This window comes from Lynx rufus, unplaced genomic scaffold, assembly GCF_022079265.1.
Source record: "Lynx rufus isolate CCGP_SWC_20201006 ecotype Redwood Valley unplaced genomic scaffold, mLynRuf1.p SCAF_10, whole genome shotgun sequence".
Classification (NCBI taxonomy): domain Eukaryota; kingdom Metazoa; phylum Chordata; class Mammalia; order Carnivora; family Felidae; genus Lynx; species Lynx rufus.
This window is the reverse complement of record NW_025814824.1, coordinates 82,692,162-82,712,263: the sequence shown is the minus strand read 5'-3', so window position 1 is coordinate 82,712,263 and position 20,102 is coordinate 82,692,162. Positions and strand designations below refer to the sequence as shown.

General features: G+C 47.4%; 1 protein-coding gene across 4 annotated transcripts in view; it reads left to right on the top strand.

The window, feature by feature from the left end:
• DENND1A (DENN domain containing 1A) overlaps window positions 1-20,102 on the top strand; it is a 509,451-nt gene that overhangs the window by 436,638 nt on the left and 52,711 nt on the right. For all 4 annotated transcript variants that reach the window (XM_047069226.1, XM_047069240.1, XM_047069220.1 and 1 more), the window contains exons 14-18: window positions 6,399-6,503; window positions 6,882-6,969; window positions 8,849-8,889; window positions 11,175-11,246; window positions 12,499-12,555. In XM_047069226.1, coding sequence (XP_046925182.1) covers window positions 6,399-6,503; window positions 6,882-6,969; window positions 8,849-8,889; window positions 11,175-11,246; window positions 12,499-12,555 — 363 coding nt within the window. The remainder of the gene's footprint in view (window positions 1-6,398; window positions 6,504-6,881; window positions 6,970-8,848; window positions 8,890-11,174; window positions 11,247-12,498; window positions 12,556-20,102) is intronic.

The following is a 20,102-nucleotide window of genomic DNA, read 5'->3' as shown; positions in this document are numbered from 1 at the left end:
CCATCTTGAAATTCTTAATTTTACCTTCAAACTTGTGTTCGGTAAAAGTAGCCCGAGGGGGCATCCATCCAAGATGGAGCGTGTGCATGAGCAGAGAAGGCCTGCACAGATTTCCTCCCCGGAGTCTTGCCATCCCAGCCACATAGAACTTCTCGGAGCCCCACGCACACAGTCCCAGTGGACCCACAGGGTCTGGGGGTTCGGCGAGACTCAAAGCGCTGACAAGGTAAAGCTGTCATGTCCACAACCGAGAAAGAGGGGCGCCGGCAGCCCCAAGAGAGCCACGTTCTATGTTAGAACTAAAACTTGTTTCAATGCCAGCAGAAGGCAGTGCTGTTGTAAGAACCTCAAACGATCGCATTTCCCATTCACGCGGTATTAGCCGCCTACTTACCGTGAAAATGACCAAGAAGGAAAGGAAAAGATGGAGCAACCATAGTTCCTCTTCCTTTCTCATCAGTCAGCGGAAGGCAGAGAGTGTTAGTAGGACGTGTGTATATCAGGAATTGAAATAAAAACATTTAATTAGTTTTGTGCAGCATTTCCACTGGCTGATAAGAACAAAACACAAATGCATTTGTGAGTTATGAAATACGATCCCACATGTTAGCATTTAAAACTGGCACATTGCACAGTATAAAGTTGAGCAATGATGCTAATAATTAGCTATATTATTAGCTAATAATTGCTAATATTAGCAATCATGCTAATAATTTAAATTTTTATTTTTTCTTTACATAGAATGACATTAAATAGTAAACTTAAAAAGCACCATTATGGGCCTAGAAAGAAACCATGAAAGAAAGAAAAAGCCTTATATTTTAGCATGGCGCTTATAGACTTAACAGCACTATTTTTTCCTGCATATTCTTGTTGCACTGTGTCCCACACATTATGTTGCCAGCCCTGGTAAAACCCAATCTCTGCCCTTAAGAAAATGGTTATTGGGGTGCCTAGGTGGCTCAGTCGGTTGAGTGTCCGACTTCAGCCCAGGTCATGATCTTGCGGTCCGTGGGTTCGAGCCCCGCATCGGGCTCTGTGCTGACAGCTCGGAGCCCGGAGCCCGTTTCAGATTCTGTGTCTCCCTCTCTCTGACCCTCCCCTGTTCATGCTCTGTCTCTCTCTGTCTCAAAAATAAATAAACATAAAAAAAATTAAAAAAAAATTTTTTAGGGGCGCCTGGGTGGCGCAGTCGGTTAGGCGTCCGACTTCAGCCAGGTCACGATCTCGCGGTCAGGGAGTTCGAGCCCCGCGTCAGGCTCTGGGCTGATGGCTCGGAGCCTGGAGCCTGTTTCCGATTCTGTGTCTCCCTCTCTCTCTGCCCCTCCCCCGTTCATGCTCTGTCTCTCTCTGTCCCAAAAATAAATAAACGTTGAAAAAAAAATTTTTTTTAATAAATTTGTGCAGGAAAATAAGGAGTGTAGTACTTTAAGTATGGACCAGCAGAACGAGGAAAGTTGTCTCCTCAGAAGACTGTAAGAGGAGATTTTATTTTTATGCCAGTACCCACAAAGCTGTGGATAAAAGCCATTTATTTCTAGGAGTCTCAAAAACCTCTGGAATCACCAACTTCACCTGTTAACAAAGATTGATTCATTAGTAATGAAGTTTTCAATTGGTTCCATATGTCAAGAAGATAATCCAGGAGTAAAACTTGTCTGTTGGTACCAAAGTCCTCGATAGGGTTAAGCAGCTGTGTTTTACTGTCCTCCGGGTCATAGATGGAAAACTCTACTAATGTGATCTAAGCTTGAACACTCACGATCTGACTTGCCTGCGTTCACGTAGCTGTCCGCCAGTGGTCCCATCGCTAAATGTCGCCTAAGAAGACAAAAGGTTTAATCAGCATAACAGGAGAACTAAATCAGCAATTCTTACAAAGGAGGGTTTCAGGAGACACCCACCCTTACTCCTCTCCGCTGCAGGGAGTGGAGTGGGGTGGCCTTTTCAACCACAGGAGGGAGAACCGAATAGCTGGGGCAAATGGTTCAGCTTCCTTGGTCTGGACCTGTGGCAGAAAGCCTTCACGGTCGGTTGCTTACCCCTGGGAGTGTTCATCTCTGTGGGGCTGGTGCGTGGGACATCTGTCCACACTGAGACCACAGGCTCTGTGGCAGCAACCAGGGTCAAGCTCATGACCCTGAAAACATGAGGGGTCCCAACCTGAAGGAGTCCCATGCTCTCTTACAGATGACCAAACAAAACTGGGGCCTCAGAGACAACCTGGGCCTGGAGTGGACCTCATGCGTGATGGCTGGGCTTTGAAGGCCATTGCCATTTATGGGTCTCGTGACCTTGGGCAAGTGACCCTCCCTGTTATTCTGTAAAGATTTAGGTGAACTGTGGTGATTACCATTTCCTTAGATGGTGAGTAGCTCCAGGGAAGTGAGCCCTCTGTGCCTGTGGTCAGCCAGACCCCTATACGTGACAAGGGGTGACAGTGTCCCTGTTCTTCACCAGGATTAGAATTAAACAGTTGCTCTACATAGATGGGATTTGCTTACCTGACTTCTGTTCACGCTTTCAGGATCCGCCAAGATGTGCCCACTTTCTCGCACAGTTTCTGGCCTGCTATCCTGGGAGGATTAGCCTTTTCGTCTCCTGGCTCCTGTGGACATTTTGCCGCCCACCCCACTCCAGTAGCTCTACACTGTATGTTAGCATTTGTCCCCGTGTCTAACTGACACTGCTGATGCTGTCCTTTAAGCTTTTTACAGAAAAAGCCCCCATTGTCACATTTTCCCTGAATCTTTCCCATCCGTGCCCTTTTGTCCATTTTTATGGCGCAGACATCTGATCCAGGGGGGATGTCACCTCCAGTAAGTAGGCAACAGGCCCAAAGTGTTCATGTCTCCATAAAGCTGAGATTCTTTCTGCTCTCCTACAACTAAATTCTGCCTCAGGCTACCCTTACATACAAATCCGGTTGCAAACTCTCTCTCGAATTTATTGGTCCCTCAGCAGACTTCTTCCTGGCAATGCTGGGCCACAGCTCTAGGAGTGAATGCTAACAGCTCCAATGAGCATTTCCTCCAAGGAGCTCTAAGCTCCCTGGACACCAGTGTCACTCGCCTGGCATCGTGATCGGAGACCTCTTTACCATCAGGCCAAATGGTGTCTCAGCCACACCAAGACCACGGGGCTCCTGGGGCAGGAACCAGGGTCAGGCTCATCCTGTGGTTCTTTAAGCAACATTCCTGAGCTTCTAGCAGCGGCGGGCGTGGAGGTGGGGATATAGAGGGGGGCTCTGCATTGTGTCTGGGCAGTGTAGCCCGAAGTCCAGCAGGACCTCTGCCCTCTTTAGCTCCTGGTCATAGGGACACCAGTGAAGATTACTCCCACCCAGGCAGGGTGGGAGCATTGAGCAGGGGTGAGTGACTGCCACACAGAGGGCTGTGTTTAAGAGGAAGATAGTCCAGGGGCGCCTGGGTGGCTCAGTTGGTTGAACATCTGACTTCGGCTCAGGTCATGATCTCACAGTTCGTGGGTTCAAGCCCTGTGTCGGGCTCTGCTGACAGCTCGGAGCCTGGAGCCTGCTTCGGATTCTGTGTCCCCCTCTCTCTCTGCTCCTCCCCTGCTCATGCTCTGTCTCTCTCTCTCCTTCAAAAATAAATAAAAACATTTTTTAAAATTTAAAAATTAAAAAAAAAAAGAGGAAAATAGTCCAGGTGCAAGGAACAGAACTGGCAAATGCAAGGAAGCAAGTGGAAAAGGACATGCCATGTGATCGGGAGAAATGCACTTAGAGCAGAAGGTACCTGCCGGGGGGTACCTGCCGGGGGTATGGGGAGGAATAAGGGACACAAAAGGACTCTGGAAAAGAAAGCTGGGCTCAGCTTAGGAAGGGTTTATCTGCCCAGCTAAGGAGCTAGGACCGTTTCTCTCCTCTCCCACACGGTACCCTGTGTCCATAACTCCCGAGCTAAGTGTGCGATGTTGAGTGAAAATGGTGCCCTCTTGCCAGCGTGAGGCTTATAGTCTGGTGGAAGAAGTGAACATTAACCAGATCATCACGAAGTTTAACCCCTCTGCAGTCACAGTTCCTGAGTAGGCTAGTAGCATGATCTAACTGTGCATTTTGGAAATCCTGAAGAACTGGAGTAGACAGGAGGGGACATAGAATTCAGTCTCCACCATGGTGAGCAGGCCTGTGCCAGGCAGTGATGGCAAATAGGGACAAACTTGAGACCTTTCCCTGGCAAACCAAGGAGGACTTGGGCCGTGTGATAGGTTCATGGGTAGCTGTGGACAGTGCCAGCTTAAGAAAGAAACATGGAGCGCCTGGGTGGCTTAGTCACTTGAACGTTCTACTTCAGCTCAGGTCATGATCTCACGGCTTATGGGTTCAGGCCCCTCATCAGGCTCTGTGCTGACAGCTCAGAGCCTGGTGCCTGCTACAGATTCTGTGTCTCCCTCTCTCTGCCTCTCCTTGCTCACGTGCGCTCTCTCCCTCTCTCTCTCTCTCTCTCTCTCTCTCTCTCAAAAGTAAAGATTAAAAAAAGTTTGTTTTAGAAAGAAACAGATTTGGGGTAAAGTCTGGGTGGGATTATAATTGAGAGTTTTGGCCATTTTGAGTTTAAGGTGCTAAAGGACCATCCAGATGGGGATTGAGACAGATATGATTTTAGAGCGAAGGATGCCAAGCTACAGTATTATCAGGAGTCATCCGTGTATGGGTGACACTGCTCATGGATGAGATGGCCTGGAGAGGGACTTCATTGCCCTGCTGTGGTTCCCAGGATGGGAAGCAGAACTTGCAGGCCACAAGGATGGGATGTTAGGTGGGCCTTTGCTATCACTAGCCCATCTCAGCTGTTCAGCAAGGAAGGTGTAGATACATGTCAGAGTAGCAAGTGTCATGAAAAGCTCTTTTTCCTGAGGAACCACTATGCTTTTTGTCCTCATGGACAATTGTAAAGTTTGCACATTTCCCTTCTTGCTTTTGCAGCCAGGAAACTCAGAGCTAATTTTGTAACTTTGTTTTAGGAACCATATGTACAGGACGTGCATATCCAGATACTCTTTTCCTAAGTAAACACGTTTTATATATTTACGTATTCTTCAGCTCTGATTTTTTTCTTTGTTTCAGGTGTCGGTGTAGGCTGTCTCCGATCCTTTGTAAAATTAGGTGGGGTTTAACTGTATAAAAATAAGCACTCCCCCCACCCTAATTGGGGGGGTGGCATCCTGGCACCTTTTGTAGAATGTCTGCCCAATTGCTGAGCTAATATTGGCTAGACTGAAGCAGGAGGAACCCTTGGAATTTACAGCAACCAGACAGTAAATTTAACACTCACACAACTCATTAAAACAGGATAAAAGTGCAGCTTCAAACATCTCTGTTTGCCACCAAGTCTGTGAAGGGAGGAGTCCCTTTAATTCAGTTCAAGGTAGAAAAGTCTGATCTTTCAGAATTGAGGCTCCACCACTGGAATTAAATACTTGTCTGAGTAGATGAGCACTCCAGATACCTTCAAAGAAGGATCGAGGTGTTGACTACAAGGATGGGCTGTGTCTTCCGCTTAGGGTGTTATTTTCTTCACTCATAAAGTGTAGTTGGGTTAAAGCGTACCTTCCTCGTCAAACGTCATAAGCACACAGTTGACTGAATGGTAAATCTTATTTTTCATCATCCCCGCTTTTTAATATAAGTGATCATTTTAGGGGCTCCTGGGTGGCTCCGTTGATTAAGCATCCAGCTCTTGGTTTTTGCTCAGGTGGCGATCTCGAGGTTGTGAGATCGAGCCTACCTCTGGCTCCGTGCTGAGCACGGAGTGTGCTTGGGATATTCGTTCTCTCTCCCTCATAAGCGTTGTCAAAGTAAATAAGTAAATATTTTAAATTTATAATTTGCTAATGGTTGAGAGCCCTGTGTAAATGGTTTCCAAACTGTGTTCCACGGCCGAGGCCTCAGGGACTGCAAAGGTACTGGGGTGAGAGAGGAGGCCCAGCAAGGAGAGCCCAGCCACCACCACCCCTGCCCCTTGCTTCCCAAAGAGCATCTGGGCAGTTTTACTATCAGGGCTCTATCTGTACAAGGTGCTACCCGAAGAAAGGATTCTCTTCAAAGTGAAGAGAAAAGCTTGGAAATTAATCGCGTTGGAAGGCACATCCCACTGGCTTGCTGTCGGTGGGATGCAAGCTCCTATGGAAGGGGCCAGGGGTGGGGTTCAGAAGCTCCGCCTCCCACCAGCTCTGGGACTTTGGGGGGTGGCTTTTCCTCTCTGAAACCGCCTCCTCTTCCACAGAATAGAATGCCTTCAATGACAGTAGCCACTTCGCCAGGTAAACGGGGATTAAATAAATTAGCAGATGGAGAAGTGCCGTCTAACTGAGTCTAAGAACTGACCGCCTTCGCCCCGTGCCTCCAACCCTCCTCTCCCATCTCCATTTCTCAGGAGGAGCCAATCACCTTCTGTGAAGAAGCCTTTGTGTCCCATTATCGCTCGGGAGCCATGAGGCAATTCCTGCAGAATGCCATCCAGCTACAGCTCTTCAAACAGGTACCGGCCCTCCTGAGGGTGGCCCGTGTCTGGACCCCCGATGGGGCTGTCTGCAGCTGTCATGTTGGATGGACCGAGGCTCAGCCTGAAGGGGCTCAGGGTCTGGGGAGGGGGAGTGGGCGCAGAGGGTGGTCAGCGACCAGACGGACCCTTCACAAATGTGCCATTCGATTTCACAAGTTATCGTAAACATACAGCCAGTATTTTGAAAACTCACTTTAAAAAACAAAACAAAACAAAAACCTCACGGTTCCAAAGGCCCTTTCCTGTCTTGGGAAACGTAGCGGTTCTTTGGTTGTACCCTCAGGTGCCCAGCTGAATGGCTTTCCCTCTGTTTCTTTGCATAAGCTGTTGCGCTTTTGTTCTTTCTTTATATAGTTTATCGATGGTAGACTGGATCTTCTCAATTCTGGCGAAGGTTTCAGTGACGTTTTTGAAGAGGAGATCAGCATGGGCGAGTATGCTGGTGAGAAAGCGTTTTATTTTCCTTTCCGTGCTGTGGGCCGTTATGTGGGACTAGAGTGTGCGTGGCAAGGAGTGACATTAGCTTCTTTGTCCCTTCAGTGGGGGTTAGGGAGAGACTGATTTTACCCTTGAAATGCTTGAGGAATCCCTCTTCATTTTCTGATACGACAGAGGTACCTTGGCCTGTCTGAGATCTTCTGTCCTGAGGTCACCTGCTTCCCCTGGGTGGCCAAAGTCTAGTTAAATGTAGTGGCCAGCATGCTACAGCACAAAGCACTCAGGATGTCGAGTTAGAAGAGCTGGCTTCAAATCGGGGCCCCCACTTCCAGCAAAGTGGTGAGAACTTGGTCAGGCCATGTCCCCTCTTCAGCTGAAGCGTCCCCGTCTAAGCACCGAGGAGAACGCTGCCCACCTCACAGGAATCCTGTGGAGATTAACTCAGAGTCCATGAGGAAAGGCCCGTGCAGCCATCAGGACAGGATGCTAGCACAGGTTCACTGCTAAGTGGGCATTTCTTTAAAAGGTGACAGTCATCACAGCGTGCCCGGTCGCCACAGACTATTAGACCTGGAGAGGTCGGCCTCTCCTCTTTCGGAGGAGGCATCTGAGGCCCAGAGAGGTGTTAGTGACTCTCCAATCCCAATCTGGCCTTCTTTCCGAGTCCCAAAGCCTTAGTCTTTGGCAGTGAAGCCAAAACCAAGTGCAAAATCATAATACTCATGCTGTCAGCCCCCTCATTGCTGGGTGTGTGTCTGGTCTGGACTGACTTTATAATCCAACTCCTAGAGTCGGGCAGAATCTCACCTATAAAACCCCGTTTATAGGCCTGACCAGCCTGTGCTGCACGGGGAGCGCAAGTCCCCAATAAACCGAGTCTGTGGACAGTGACAGCGGGTCACTGATAGACATTTCCAGAGCCCCATGGAGTAAGAACCCGAGGACCCGGTTTTGCCCTCGAGGAGCTTTTACTGGTGGCAGAAAGAGATGCATAACTAAAGACAAACACAGATTAAACCAGTGCAGGAAAAAAGAGCAGAAATAGGCTCTCATGCAGTTAGACTAGGACTCCACTAATCCTCATGCTAACGTGAGAGCTTCACAAAGGAGACCGCACTCTCAGAGTTGAATGCCAATTCTGAGGACAAGATGGGGCTTCCTGTGTTATTAAACTCAGTCAAGTCATTCAGAGCTTCTAGAAAAGCTGTCCGGTGATAAGACCTCATTATTCCCCCAGATAAAATGAGTAAGTTCCCCAACAGCGCCTCCCTTTCCTTTCCCTGTCACTGCCCCGGAGTGTTGGGGGCTGAGTGTGTGTCCAGCAGTGTGGGGACACGCAGCCCTGTGGTTCCTGCCCTGGGCTGGCTCACAGAACTTCAGAGAATGTGGACTTCTGAGTGAGTGTTGCCTGTTTTAGAGGGCTGGTCAGAGGAAGGGGCGGGAGAGGCTTAGCGAGGAAATGACATCGGAGCCGGTCCCTCAGCACAGAGAGTGGGGAATGGCGGCCGCCAAGGGAACAGCATTGGTGAGGGAATGGAGAAAGCGGGGAATGCAAGTACGGGATGGAAAAGCTGAATGTGGGAGGGGCCCAGACGAGACTGGAGAAGAGAGGGCTGCTAAGGGGTTGCACCCGAACTCTATCCAGTCAGCAGTGGGGGAGGAGGATTTGGGTTGGCGCTCAGGGCACTGATAGGATCAGATCTCAGTTTGAGAAAGAAAACTCGCGGCAGCAACGCACGGCTGCCTCCTGCAGGGAGTAGAGCACGGGAGCCTCACGTGTTTCTCTAGATTTTGAACTTTCCAAGTCCTGCTCGCTGTAAGCAATTGGAGGAACTCCTGGGGGCACATGACATTAACCCGTTCTCTGATTCCTCTTTCCCCAGGCAGCGATAAACTCTACCATCAGTGGCTCTCCACAGTCCGGGTGAGTGTGCACCCCCTCAGAGCTACCCGGGCCCCTCTGAGCCTCCTGGTAGCCCTCTGCCTCCCCTGCCACCCACAGGGTGGTCATCCCGCCTGGGGCCCTCCATTCTTTCAGCTGAAGATGCTTCTGTTTGTAAAGCCAGGCCATCGAGTGCCAGGTGGAGGCTTGCAGGAGGAGTCTGTCCGAAGCATCCTTCTGTGAGGGCAAGGAGAGCCAGGAGAAGCTTCCTCGTCTCAGGAAGCTGGCCCAGGAGTGTTGAGTGGATGTTGTCATCCTAGAGTGTTTTCTGGGGCGTCTCCTTCCAGACCAGCACGATTGGGACATTTTCGTGGGAAAACCAAAAATGTGTCCCTCTTGCCGCCCTGCAGTGTTTTTCACAGCAAAGGCTCCCAGGAGGGTAGAGAACAAATCACTGGTTTTTTTATTTTATTTTATTTTTTTTATCCCCTCGCTGTGGTTATGAACAGTTTCTGGCTGTGTTAGAAGCCAGGTGCCTAGGTCTTCAGAAGCCACTAAAGAATTCAACTTCTCGCCTTTGCCCGGGTTTATCAGTGTGCATGTGCTGAAGGCTTCCTGTGTACCGGGGGCCATGCTGGGGACACAGTGGGGAGCAGAAAGACACAGGCCCTGCCCTGGGGAGCTTGCTGTCTTCTTGGGGAGGCACACGTAAACAGGCAACTGCAACATAATGTGATAAGTGTTCTTTTCTGCTTACGAGCCAAGCACACCACTGCCAAGTCAGGTCCCTTGGAAGTGGCTGCATTTGGCCGAGAGTAAGGAATTCCTCAATGAAAGACCTCTTTTGTTCTTCTTGTATGGCCAAACACTGCACTTGGCAAATCACAGACCAGCAATAAGGACTTGCTGATTGATTGATAAAAGGAGTTTTAATATTCCAAAGGACCATTGAAATAGGATACTGAGTAATTTTGGAAAGCAGTATGGAATAAATGAGCAGGTCAAAATTTCATATTGTCCTATGACACAGAATGCTTTCTGGGTCAGACTGCAATGTTTTTTAATTAAAGCTCAAAATTTCTAATACGGGCTGTTACCAAAAATTGTGCTAAGTGTTAATCCTAATAATTACATTACTGTATCTTATTCTTTTATATGCCCACTTGATCCAGTCTCTTTGTTCGAATCAGTTAGAATTATCTTTCCAAACCAGCACAAATCAGATTATGTGATACATTTGATTAAAAATCCTCTGGAGTGCCGGCTCCATATCCTGGCCCTTCGTGAGCTGACCTCATCTGACCTCAGCCCCGCTGGCCATTCCTCCCATGATGCACTGACCACTTCCTAGGATCGCATGGCTTTTCGGCCTCTGCACTTTTTTTAATGTGCTCTTCCCTGTCTCTCGAATGCCCTTACCCATCCTATCCCCCTGTGTGAACTCCTCATCATCCCTCATGGACCAGGCCAAATGCTTCATCCTCTTAACTCCTTCTCTGACCTTGCAGACCACGAGCTGCCTCCACGCGCCTTGCGCACACAGGTAGTGCGGCCCTCAGGACCTTCAGCTGTGGCTATTTACCCTGGGGCACACCACCCCCCCCCATACTGGAGGTCCTTGACGGCTTAGGCCAGCCTTCCCGTGACTCCATATCCTGCAAGGCTAACACAGGTGCCTCCGCAGTGAGGGCTCACAAAATACCTAGAGCCTGTGCACTACGTATCCATCCCTTGGCCTCCTTTGTGTCCTGGGAAAGCCATCTTTCCTCCTCTTCTCCCCGCTCTCCCAGAGAACCTAAACCAAGAAATTGGTATGTCGGATGTGTACGAGAGCCATGATTAATGTTGATGGCTACTCATTCTTTCCTTTTCTCAAGATATCAATGTTAAGGGAGGCAGCCTGCCAGAGTGATTAAAACTAACAACACAGAAAACCAAGGTGAGGAAAGGAAGGCACATGATTCCGGGCAGCCAAATAAACTAGAATTTCTTGAGAAGTCATAGATTGCCGTGGGGAAAGCTTGCCTCAGAGAGCCTGGGAAGAGCTTTTCTTCCAGCCAGCGGACTGGTGCCAACCAAAATACTGGGCCCCCCTGCGCCTAGTTATCAGTGTCTGGATCCGCACCCTGCTCTCCCAGAACCACCCATAGTGATTCTACCATGGCCGTAACTACTTGCCCAGGACCAGTTACCATCTAGGCCTGTTCCTCTAATTAAATTACACGCTCTTGGAATGTTGCTTAACTTGTTTAAAGGGAAGAGGTTTCTGTTGGTGTTGGCCTACTGTTCTCTTCAGTCCAAGTTGCCAATTGATGTTTTTATTATAGAAAGGAAGCGGAGCCATTCTGAATACCGTGAAAACAAAGGCGAACCCAGCTATGAAGACTGTCTATAAGTTTGTGAGTACGGGTCTTGCACTCAGGATCCAAACAGATCTGTCCCTTAGCATGACTAAACCCTTATTTACACCTGACCCTGCCTTGCAGAGGTGAATCAGGGGCTGGCTGTATCCTAAAGCTTCCGAGGCTCTTAGAATCATGTAGTGTTGATATTTTGTGACCAGGTCGGTGATGTTTTTCATTGAAACTGTTTGTGCTCACAGTTGCTGCCCTCAAGAAATGGGAAGCTACTGGTTTTAGCTTGTACTAAAATAGAGACTGGGTGGCTTAAGATGCTGGCTGTTCTGTGCCGGTGTCCCTGGGACCTGGAGGCGTGGTCTGCGGAATGTTCTGGTAAAAACCTTTCCTGTGGGTATCCCCATTATCACGTCAAAATAAAGCAGCTCCTTTGCTGGTTACTAAAGACCGTTCACGGTGGGACACACTCCCTGATTTTTGTCCCAAATTCTTCATCAATCTCTCTCACCACTGCCCTATAGGACGTGCATTGTTTGTGAAACCCATGCCCACAAGCAGAGAGAAAATAGGAGAACACGTCAGTTCCCGATCCGATGTGCCATCTTTTACAAGCCTCAAGTATTTTTTTTTTTTTCTCATGGTTTCTCTTGCTTGCTAATTTGACTGTGAGCCACTTAACTGGGGTGGTTTTGTTTTATTTCCATTTTTAATTTTGTTAGTCCTTTCCGTGCTTAAACTGTAGTTATTTTAACCGGGCGGGTGGCCTGCCAAGAGAACCACACAGGTCTGAAACGACAGAAAATAAAAGCTAGGGTGTGTGCCGAAATGAGATTTAAGGAACGGCACTAGGGGCACCCAGCAACGTGTCTGCTCAGGCCATTCAGCCCCGGCAGAAAATTGGTCCTGAGGCCCTGCCCTGGTGAAATGTAATAGATATTCCGATTCTGGCAGCCTCAAAAGCTGCTGCTCGACACTTACTGGTGGCTATCACCGGGCTGCTGAGATAAATAATCATAGAGAGCAGATGAAGGGCTTTGGAGGGGGGGGGGGGGGCGGAAATCAGTGCCATCAAAATGCAGAAAATAAAATCTCCGTAGCCTCTTTAAGGGATTTTTTTTTTTAACCTCTTAACGTTGTATTTGTTTTCATAGCCATTATGTTTTCGACTTGATGATCCCATTTTTCCTTCCTTTTTCTAGTAATCAGAGAAGGTGATTCACGACGGATTGAAATCAAGCATAGTCCCTGCTGGAAACAGAGAGGGAATCTTAACTTAAATTAATTTTTCATGCAGGCAAAAGATCATGCAAAAATGGGAATAAAAGAGGTGAAAAACCGCTTGAAGCAAAAGGTACTTGAAGTTCTTATTCAAAATGTATAAGCACCGTGTATGAAATGCGTGGCCACAAAAAAGTATGATGTGATCAATAGAGGGCTGTTTGATACAGTGTTGTTAGCACACTTCAAAATGCATTACCAGCTGTCCGGGAGTTTTCACACTGTTATAAATATTCACAGACAAAAAAACTGTCTTCAAATAACATTAAGACTGGCTTAAACCCACAAAGGCAAGCAAGTTCAGAGTCCCCACTGCCAGTCTGCCCCTTGCCCACCCCACCAGGCCTGGGGTTCACCGGGCTGTATCGAAATTGGCTCAGCGCCACCCCCACCCCCCGCCCCCCATCTGGGCACCACAGCCGACCTCTGCCCTGGGGCTGCTTATGACCAAAACCCAGAAGCATCTCCAGGGAAATGACTGCCATGATCCCGGCAGGCACCTGGCCACCATGCAGACATAGGGTACAAAGGGTGGGTTTCTGGAGGACGCCGCGGGCTCTCCTCACGGTGGTGGGTTCACCAAGAGGAGCCCAGCAGTTCCCATTTCAGACTCTCGGGAAACAGGGAGAGGACTTTGATTATCTTCCTGGACCATCAGTAAAATGGTATGAAACCTACAGGTGCACGCTGGCCCGGAGTCCCCTGCCTGATTCTCTAGCCTTGTACAGGGAGGTGAACATAGCAGAGGGCATTTTTATATTATGATGAATGTCATCAGTATTACTGTTGTCACCCTTCAGTCACCACTTCCTAAGGATGGTCCGTGCTGGGGGCTTTTACATTTAAGCCTTAGAACAGCCCCGGGGCGGGGTATTATTCCTATTTTGTGTGTAAAGAGACTAGACTGTGGTTCGGAGGTGAAGGAATTTGCCCAAGGACACACTGCTGGAGCCTACAGAAGTGGGATCAGGTTCCAGACCCGTCCATTTCTAGCATCCATGCTCTTACGACAACAGCATTTCTTACTGCCCGTCTAAAACAAGTGTTTGCTTTTCCAAAAGATGTTTGGGAGCACTTGACTTCGTTATCCCACACCCCCCAGTGTGCAACTCGAACAAGGGCCTTTGTCTATCTTGGCAGTTTTTAAAAAATTGAAAGCAGTTTTAATTTTATGAAGTCAGAAAGGACCTCTCATTAACTTGCAATGGTCAAAGGAATTGATTCCTTTCTTTTAATTGCAAAATAATTTGTTCTGACTAAGCATTTAAATTCCTAGTTTCAGCTGAGAGTGAATTTTTAACGGCCAAGATTCAAGTCCCGAAATAAAACTCCTGTCATGTAAATCCAGATAGACCTTAACTGTGGTCTGTTGCACCCTGCCAGAGGCCGGCAGGTGGAATTCTTGGATGTTAAGTCCTATACATACTTTTTTATCTCCTACCCCAGCCGCGTGTAACTGAGTGGGATAAAATACAGAGTGACAGGGAGGGGGGAGTTCTCTCACCAAATTTTCCCTCCTTGATGACCTGATCTCGGCTCAGCTGGTGTTAGAATACTACTGGAAGTAAGTAAAGAAAGGGGTCCCTCCTCAGGCGGAGGACAGATGTTCCTTATTGGTCGGATCTGCTCTCTGCAGGCCATCGCCTCCCTCCTGGTACACGGAAGCGCTGGGCCTTCCGAAAATCCTCTTTTTATGATACGTAGCATTTCTGCAAATAACCGGTCCCGCTCCGGTTTTGTGATGTTGTTGTTCAAAGCTTCACTTAAACAATCCAGATCGCGCTCCTTCCACGCCGCTCCCCCCCCTTCCTCTCCTTGATAGTATCTAAAGCAGATTTTTCCCTCCCCTTCTCCTCTTCCCCCTGCCAGTCTTTTCAAGAATAGCTTCAGGAGATAATGTTCTATAGAAAGTGTCAGTACATTTCAGGTGACACAAATGGTGAAGGCATTTTATAGAAATGTGGCTTGTCACCATCGGACTGTTGACAGATCTATTAGTGCACCTTTTTCAATTTTCACTTTTCCCCCCTTCGGTCTTACAGATTTCTACAGGCTTGATATTTTGCAGTTGTTCTTGGAAGAGCTATTTTGTAATTGAAACTCTAGCATTGTTCAGTGCAGACAGGACTTGGTCTTCAGTGATGTGCTCTCCTGCTCCCTTTCTTGAGCTAATTTAGGATTTGGCTTCATCTGACCTCTCTCACTGCGGCAGAAAATATTTCCTTGGCTTTTTTTTTGTTCCCCTCCCCCCCCACCCCCCACCCCCCTTCACACAGCAACATATCCGTGTGGCTCCCCAGATGCGTCTAATACAGACATCTCAAGTTTGGTTCCTGCTATGAAATTGAGGCAGTTCCCAACAAAGATCCAATTTTCAAATGTACTGGGTTGCCACCTGGCCTCCTCTAACTCTGCATAGTGATGGTGACCTCGCAGATATAATCAAGAACCCAGTCTTGCCCTCTGCGCTCCCGCCTTGGGTTTGAATTGCAAATAGAAAATGTGGGGCCGACCTGCGGAGAGGTCACCATGGTGTGTGGAGGGTCCATCTCTAATATGACTGCACAGGGCCCCTTTTCCATCCCTTGTTCATTTGTGCAGCAGATTTTCAAAGCATCTGAAAGAGGAGCTTTCACGGTATCCGTGTGACCATTGGCAAATAATTGTTAATAGATACTATAGTGTGGCTTTATTCCGTACCTGCTCTGCTTCAGCCCAACAACAAAAAAAAAAAAAAAAAAGAAGAAGAAGAAGGATGGATAATAACATGTTTCTCTGGACAAATGCAGCAAGGTGGTCAAGTTCTTCTGTAGCTTGGCCTTCTTTGAAGTCAAGCTCAAAATTAGGAAGAAGAAGAAATGGCCAAGATGCTTCCCGGCTGTCGCTTTCTAAACAGAGTGTAGTGCTTTCCTCCAGAGCATCTCCCCGCCCCCCCCCCACCAGACCTGGCCTCCAGAAGAGCGCCGCCGTGTGGCTGGGCTTGTGACTGTCAACAGATTGCACTCCTACAGCGTCACACGAGGGTGGCATCGGAGTGCTGTTTGGAAAACAGTGGCCGCACACACACTCCTTCTCACCTGCAAGGAGCATTAAGATATTCACATCAGAATGTCATTTTGTCATCTCCTGGGAAACCCCTGAAGAATTACCTTTTTTCTTCCATATTAGAGTGACTGAATCGAATGGGCCCATTTCACAGCCCTTTTTAAAGTTTTAAATCTTTGATCTTGGAGACACAAATCGAGCTTGTTGATAAAGAGCTTTTGATGGAAAGGAGCAAATTCACAGCTGGGTTAGCGAAGCCTTGAGTTTCTGGCCAAACGTCTCCTAGTGTACTGAAGGGAGTAAGTGCGTGTGGGGCAGGCAGATCTAGGTAGACTCGCGTAGAACAGACATTTTCACACCTTATCACACAACTGTCAGCTCCCTGTCTCCAACACATTAAAATAACGGCGCAGCCTCATTCACAGAAATTTCCAACTTTGGATATTGTTTCGATATCAATATCCACATTTTAATTTTCATTTGCCGCGGCGTGAGGTAGCCTGGAAAAGAAGGGCGCTGCACGAATCTGAACTTGGAGACCAGTAATCTGAGTCGCCGATATTAAGGGCTCAGCCTCACACCTGCCTTTAAACCCCTGGCGCCACGCCACGGGGTGGTAGTTGAGCTTCTGAGGTAGATAAGCCGGTTGTGTAGGATATTAACTGTGTGACCTTGAGTAAGTTACTAGACCTCTCTGAACCCAGTTCTTTCTCATCTATAACTAGGAGAAGGATCCATTTTTATTGGATTGTTGTAAGGATTAGAAGAGGTAATGCCTTGCAACAGCAACACTTAGTAGCCACTCATTAAGTGGGAATTTTCATCCTATTCGTTTCCTCATGTCCCACATCGGGGCAGCCGATCTGCCCAGACACCCACGTGTGCATATACCCTGAGAGCATGGCTGACATGGGGTCACCGTCCTTTTGGTCATCCACACAGCCACCAGGGCAGTTTTTCTAGGCCACAGCTCTGAGTCACTCTCTTGATTAAAACCTTTCAGACTTTTCAAACCTTCCTCCACCTCAGCCAGGGGGTTCTTGAAATGCCCCAGCCGCTGGGTCACCTGCCCTTCCTTAACCGGGCTGTGCTCTCTACATACCCCTGGGCCAGGAAGTCTCTACCTACATCTCTGCCTCATGAAGTCCTGTCCTCAGCTCCTTCTGGGTCCAGCCCCCTCCCTAGCTTGTACCCAAGGCCACTCAGCGCCCCCCGCCTCCCCTAGGTTTCTGCCTTCTGCCTTCTCAGAGGTACTCTGTCCGGTGACTTACTGTACATGTCCCTGCCTCTTCCACGGACAGGTGGAGGTTAGACCCTAGTCATGCTGTTTGATTCCAGCAAACCCTTAGGGAAGGTGATGGGAATTGAATTATTTTCTGACTCCTTGGCTTTACCAAGAGATGGGAACTGGTAGGGCCCCCAGGGCTCCTGGTAAGAGATTCGCCACCGTGTCGTGGCCTCCGATCTACAGCTGTTGTCTAGTGCCTCCCTCCCCTGTGACCCTTCGGGAAGGAAGGAACAGATTTACCCTTCCTGTCAGCTTCTTGGTTTTGCTTTTTCAAAATGACATTTCCATAGTCTTTTTTTTCCCCTTCTGTTTACAAACAAACAACAACAAAAAACATGTTTATTGGAGACAATTCAACAAATCAGACAAGCAAAAAGAAAATGACCTTGTTTTATAACCTGCATTTTCACTTACTATATTCTGAGCATTTCCCAGACCACTAAAGGTCTCTCTCTTCCGCTCGTCCTTGTTTTGCTTGGCTGCGGAAAATTTTATCTGATGGGCATATATACATTAGTCAGTCCCTTTGTTGGATACTTAAGTTAGTTCCAGTTTCTTCTAGGCAGGTATTCTCATAAGTAAAACGTTGCAGGAATTCTTAATTGTTTCATTAGGATAAATTTCTAGGAATGTAATTAATGGGCCAGAGGGCATGCACCTCTTTTAAGGTTTTGATATAAATTGCCAATTTGTATTCCCTCCAGAAGGGTTTGGGAGAGCCTGTTTTCCCAGACCCTTTGCTGACAGCTTCTCAGTTCTTAGACCACAATTTCTTTAATCACAGGATCTCTACTATGTGTGAGATCTCTGCCAGTAGGTACAACAGAGTTGGCCGCATTTCTTTCTTTACCAGGGCTCCTCCCAGCTCTGCTCTCCCTGGGAGGAAGCAGTGAGGTGTCCTTCCCCAGCTGCAGGAAAGAGTGAAGAAGTTAGTAAGTTAGCGGGGCAAGCCACGGGACTGTGAGAAGTCTTATGCACTTCAGGATCTTCTAACTGAAGAAAATTAACGTGCAGCATTGTTTTTTGATACACAAGCACATTTGTATATTGGACACGTTTGCTTTCCAAATGTTCAATTCGATTTACAAAGATTTGTTAGAGAGCATGTACTACTATATATTGCAGGCTCTAGGGCAGAGAACCCAAACCCCAAGGAAGGCAGTCTTTAGGGACAAGCAGATAAGTGCAAAGAGACCGTGAGGCACGGCAGCATAAGGTCAGTGTTAACAGTAGGGATTTCCAGGGATCACACCTCACGGTCTCTTGAGCACCTCCTCAGCTCAGGATGTCTTCACGCATGCTGCTGTTATGAGTTGATGTCAGTATAAGTGCCAGAAATCCTGTAGTTCTTGGTTCCTCCACTTTCTAGCTTGTGTGGCTTTGGGTGAGTTGCCCTCTTTAAGCCTTGTTTCCTCACCTATAAAAGAGCCATCATCCTGTTTACCTCATGGTTGCTGTGGAAACTAAGTACGATGGTGAAGGTCAAGGGTCTGGAAAAGTGCCTGCCAATAGTGGGCGCTCAACACAACGAAGGGAGCTCCTCTTAGATAGCGCTCTTTCCATCCCCCCCCCCCCCCCCCCCGGGATACAGATCGAAGGTTCCGTTTGCACGGGAATGTAACATTTTTCAAGCTCCCTTGTGTTCTGTCTCCTTTAATTCATTCTTCCCGTAGCTTTGAAGTTCACCAGGCAGGTGGTGGTCTCCCGGTTGTACAAATGAATAGGTACAAAAAGGTTGGAAAGATCAGCTAGTTGATGGTAAAAACAAACTAGAAGACAGTGCTTACTTACAAGCTTAAACTAAGACACTTTGCCCCAAACCACCACATATATTTTTTTAAGAGGCTATCATCTTATAATTTTATTACTGTGAATATTTTCTTACCATGTAACCTTACTGCTTCTTATAGCCAGTCACTCACACACACGCACAATATTTTTCCTGAACTAAAAGTGGATTTATTTTTTTCTTTTTCTCTCTCTCTCTCTCTTTTTTTTTTTTTTTACTCTTTGGCTTTACCCAACCTTTGTGTCTGTCTTCTCAGTAACCCCACCTGGATCCAGAATGCCCCCTTTGCCCTTTGTTACTTTCTGGTGCAGATGGAGCCCCTCCCCCTCTTTGTTCCACTTGACCTGAGCACCTTAGGGCAGCCCCTTTCCAAAAGAGCCCTTTCTAATTGGCTGTCGGCAGCCTCTCATCACGCAGCCTCAGCCAAGCTAAGACTTGGGGGCCACTTAATGCAAGCCCTTCCTGTGAAACCAAGAGGCCATCACCTCCCTGTGTTGTCACCAGGCAGGACCAGAGTCTGCAGCTGAGTGTGTGGGGTTGAATATAGATAGATAGATCCCTAGAGTTTATTATAATAAAGTCTATACCTTATTATTAGTAAGTACTCCATTATTATTAAGTGCTGTACATAGGACATTATTGAGCAATAATGTTCTAGACGCACTTATGTTTTATCTCCTTTACTCCTCCTACCTACCATATCCCCATTTTACAGATGAGGAGATTGAGGCTCACAAATGTTATGTGTGTTTCTTCCTTAACGCATTATTATCCGAGAGAGGACCACTTTGTTCCATTGGCCACCATTCTCTTTATTTGGCTAGGTTAAAAGCAACCAGTTGTCAAGTCTTTTGTGTGCAGAATTTAATGAGTACTAAAGGCGTGTGTCTTGACCGAAATATGTCTTTGTTTTAGCAATGAAAAGAATTGGAAATTTCCTTTATTATTTCATTCTTTAAAAAAAATTTTTTTTAATGTTTATTTATTTTTGAGAGAGCGAGAGACAGAGTATGAGCGGGTGAGGGGCAGAGAGAGAGGGAGAGACAGAATCCGAAGCAGGATCCAGGCTCCAAGCTGTCAGCACAGAGCCTGATGCGGGGCTCGAACTCACAAGCTGTGAGATCATGACCTGAGCGAAGTTGGATACCCAACCAACTGAACCACCCAGGCGCCCTTCCTTTATTATTTCATTCTGACTGGGAGTTATTTTTACTTGGTAAAAAAAAAAATTATTATCATTTAAATGGGGTTTTTAAAATTTTTTTATTTGTACATTTATTCTCTGCCTTGTTCCAATGAGAATCTAAGCAACGTTCATGACTTGAGTAAAACACGTGGTCCACAGAGCACAACTGGGCACCATCATCCTCCCAAAGAACCAAAGGAACCATTCCCTGCCTTTTGCACAGTGGAGTTTTTCTTTTCTTTATACTTTGACTTCACTCACCAGAAGTCCAAATTCAGTGTAAATTTCTGAATTTAAAAATATTACTTTTTG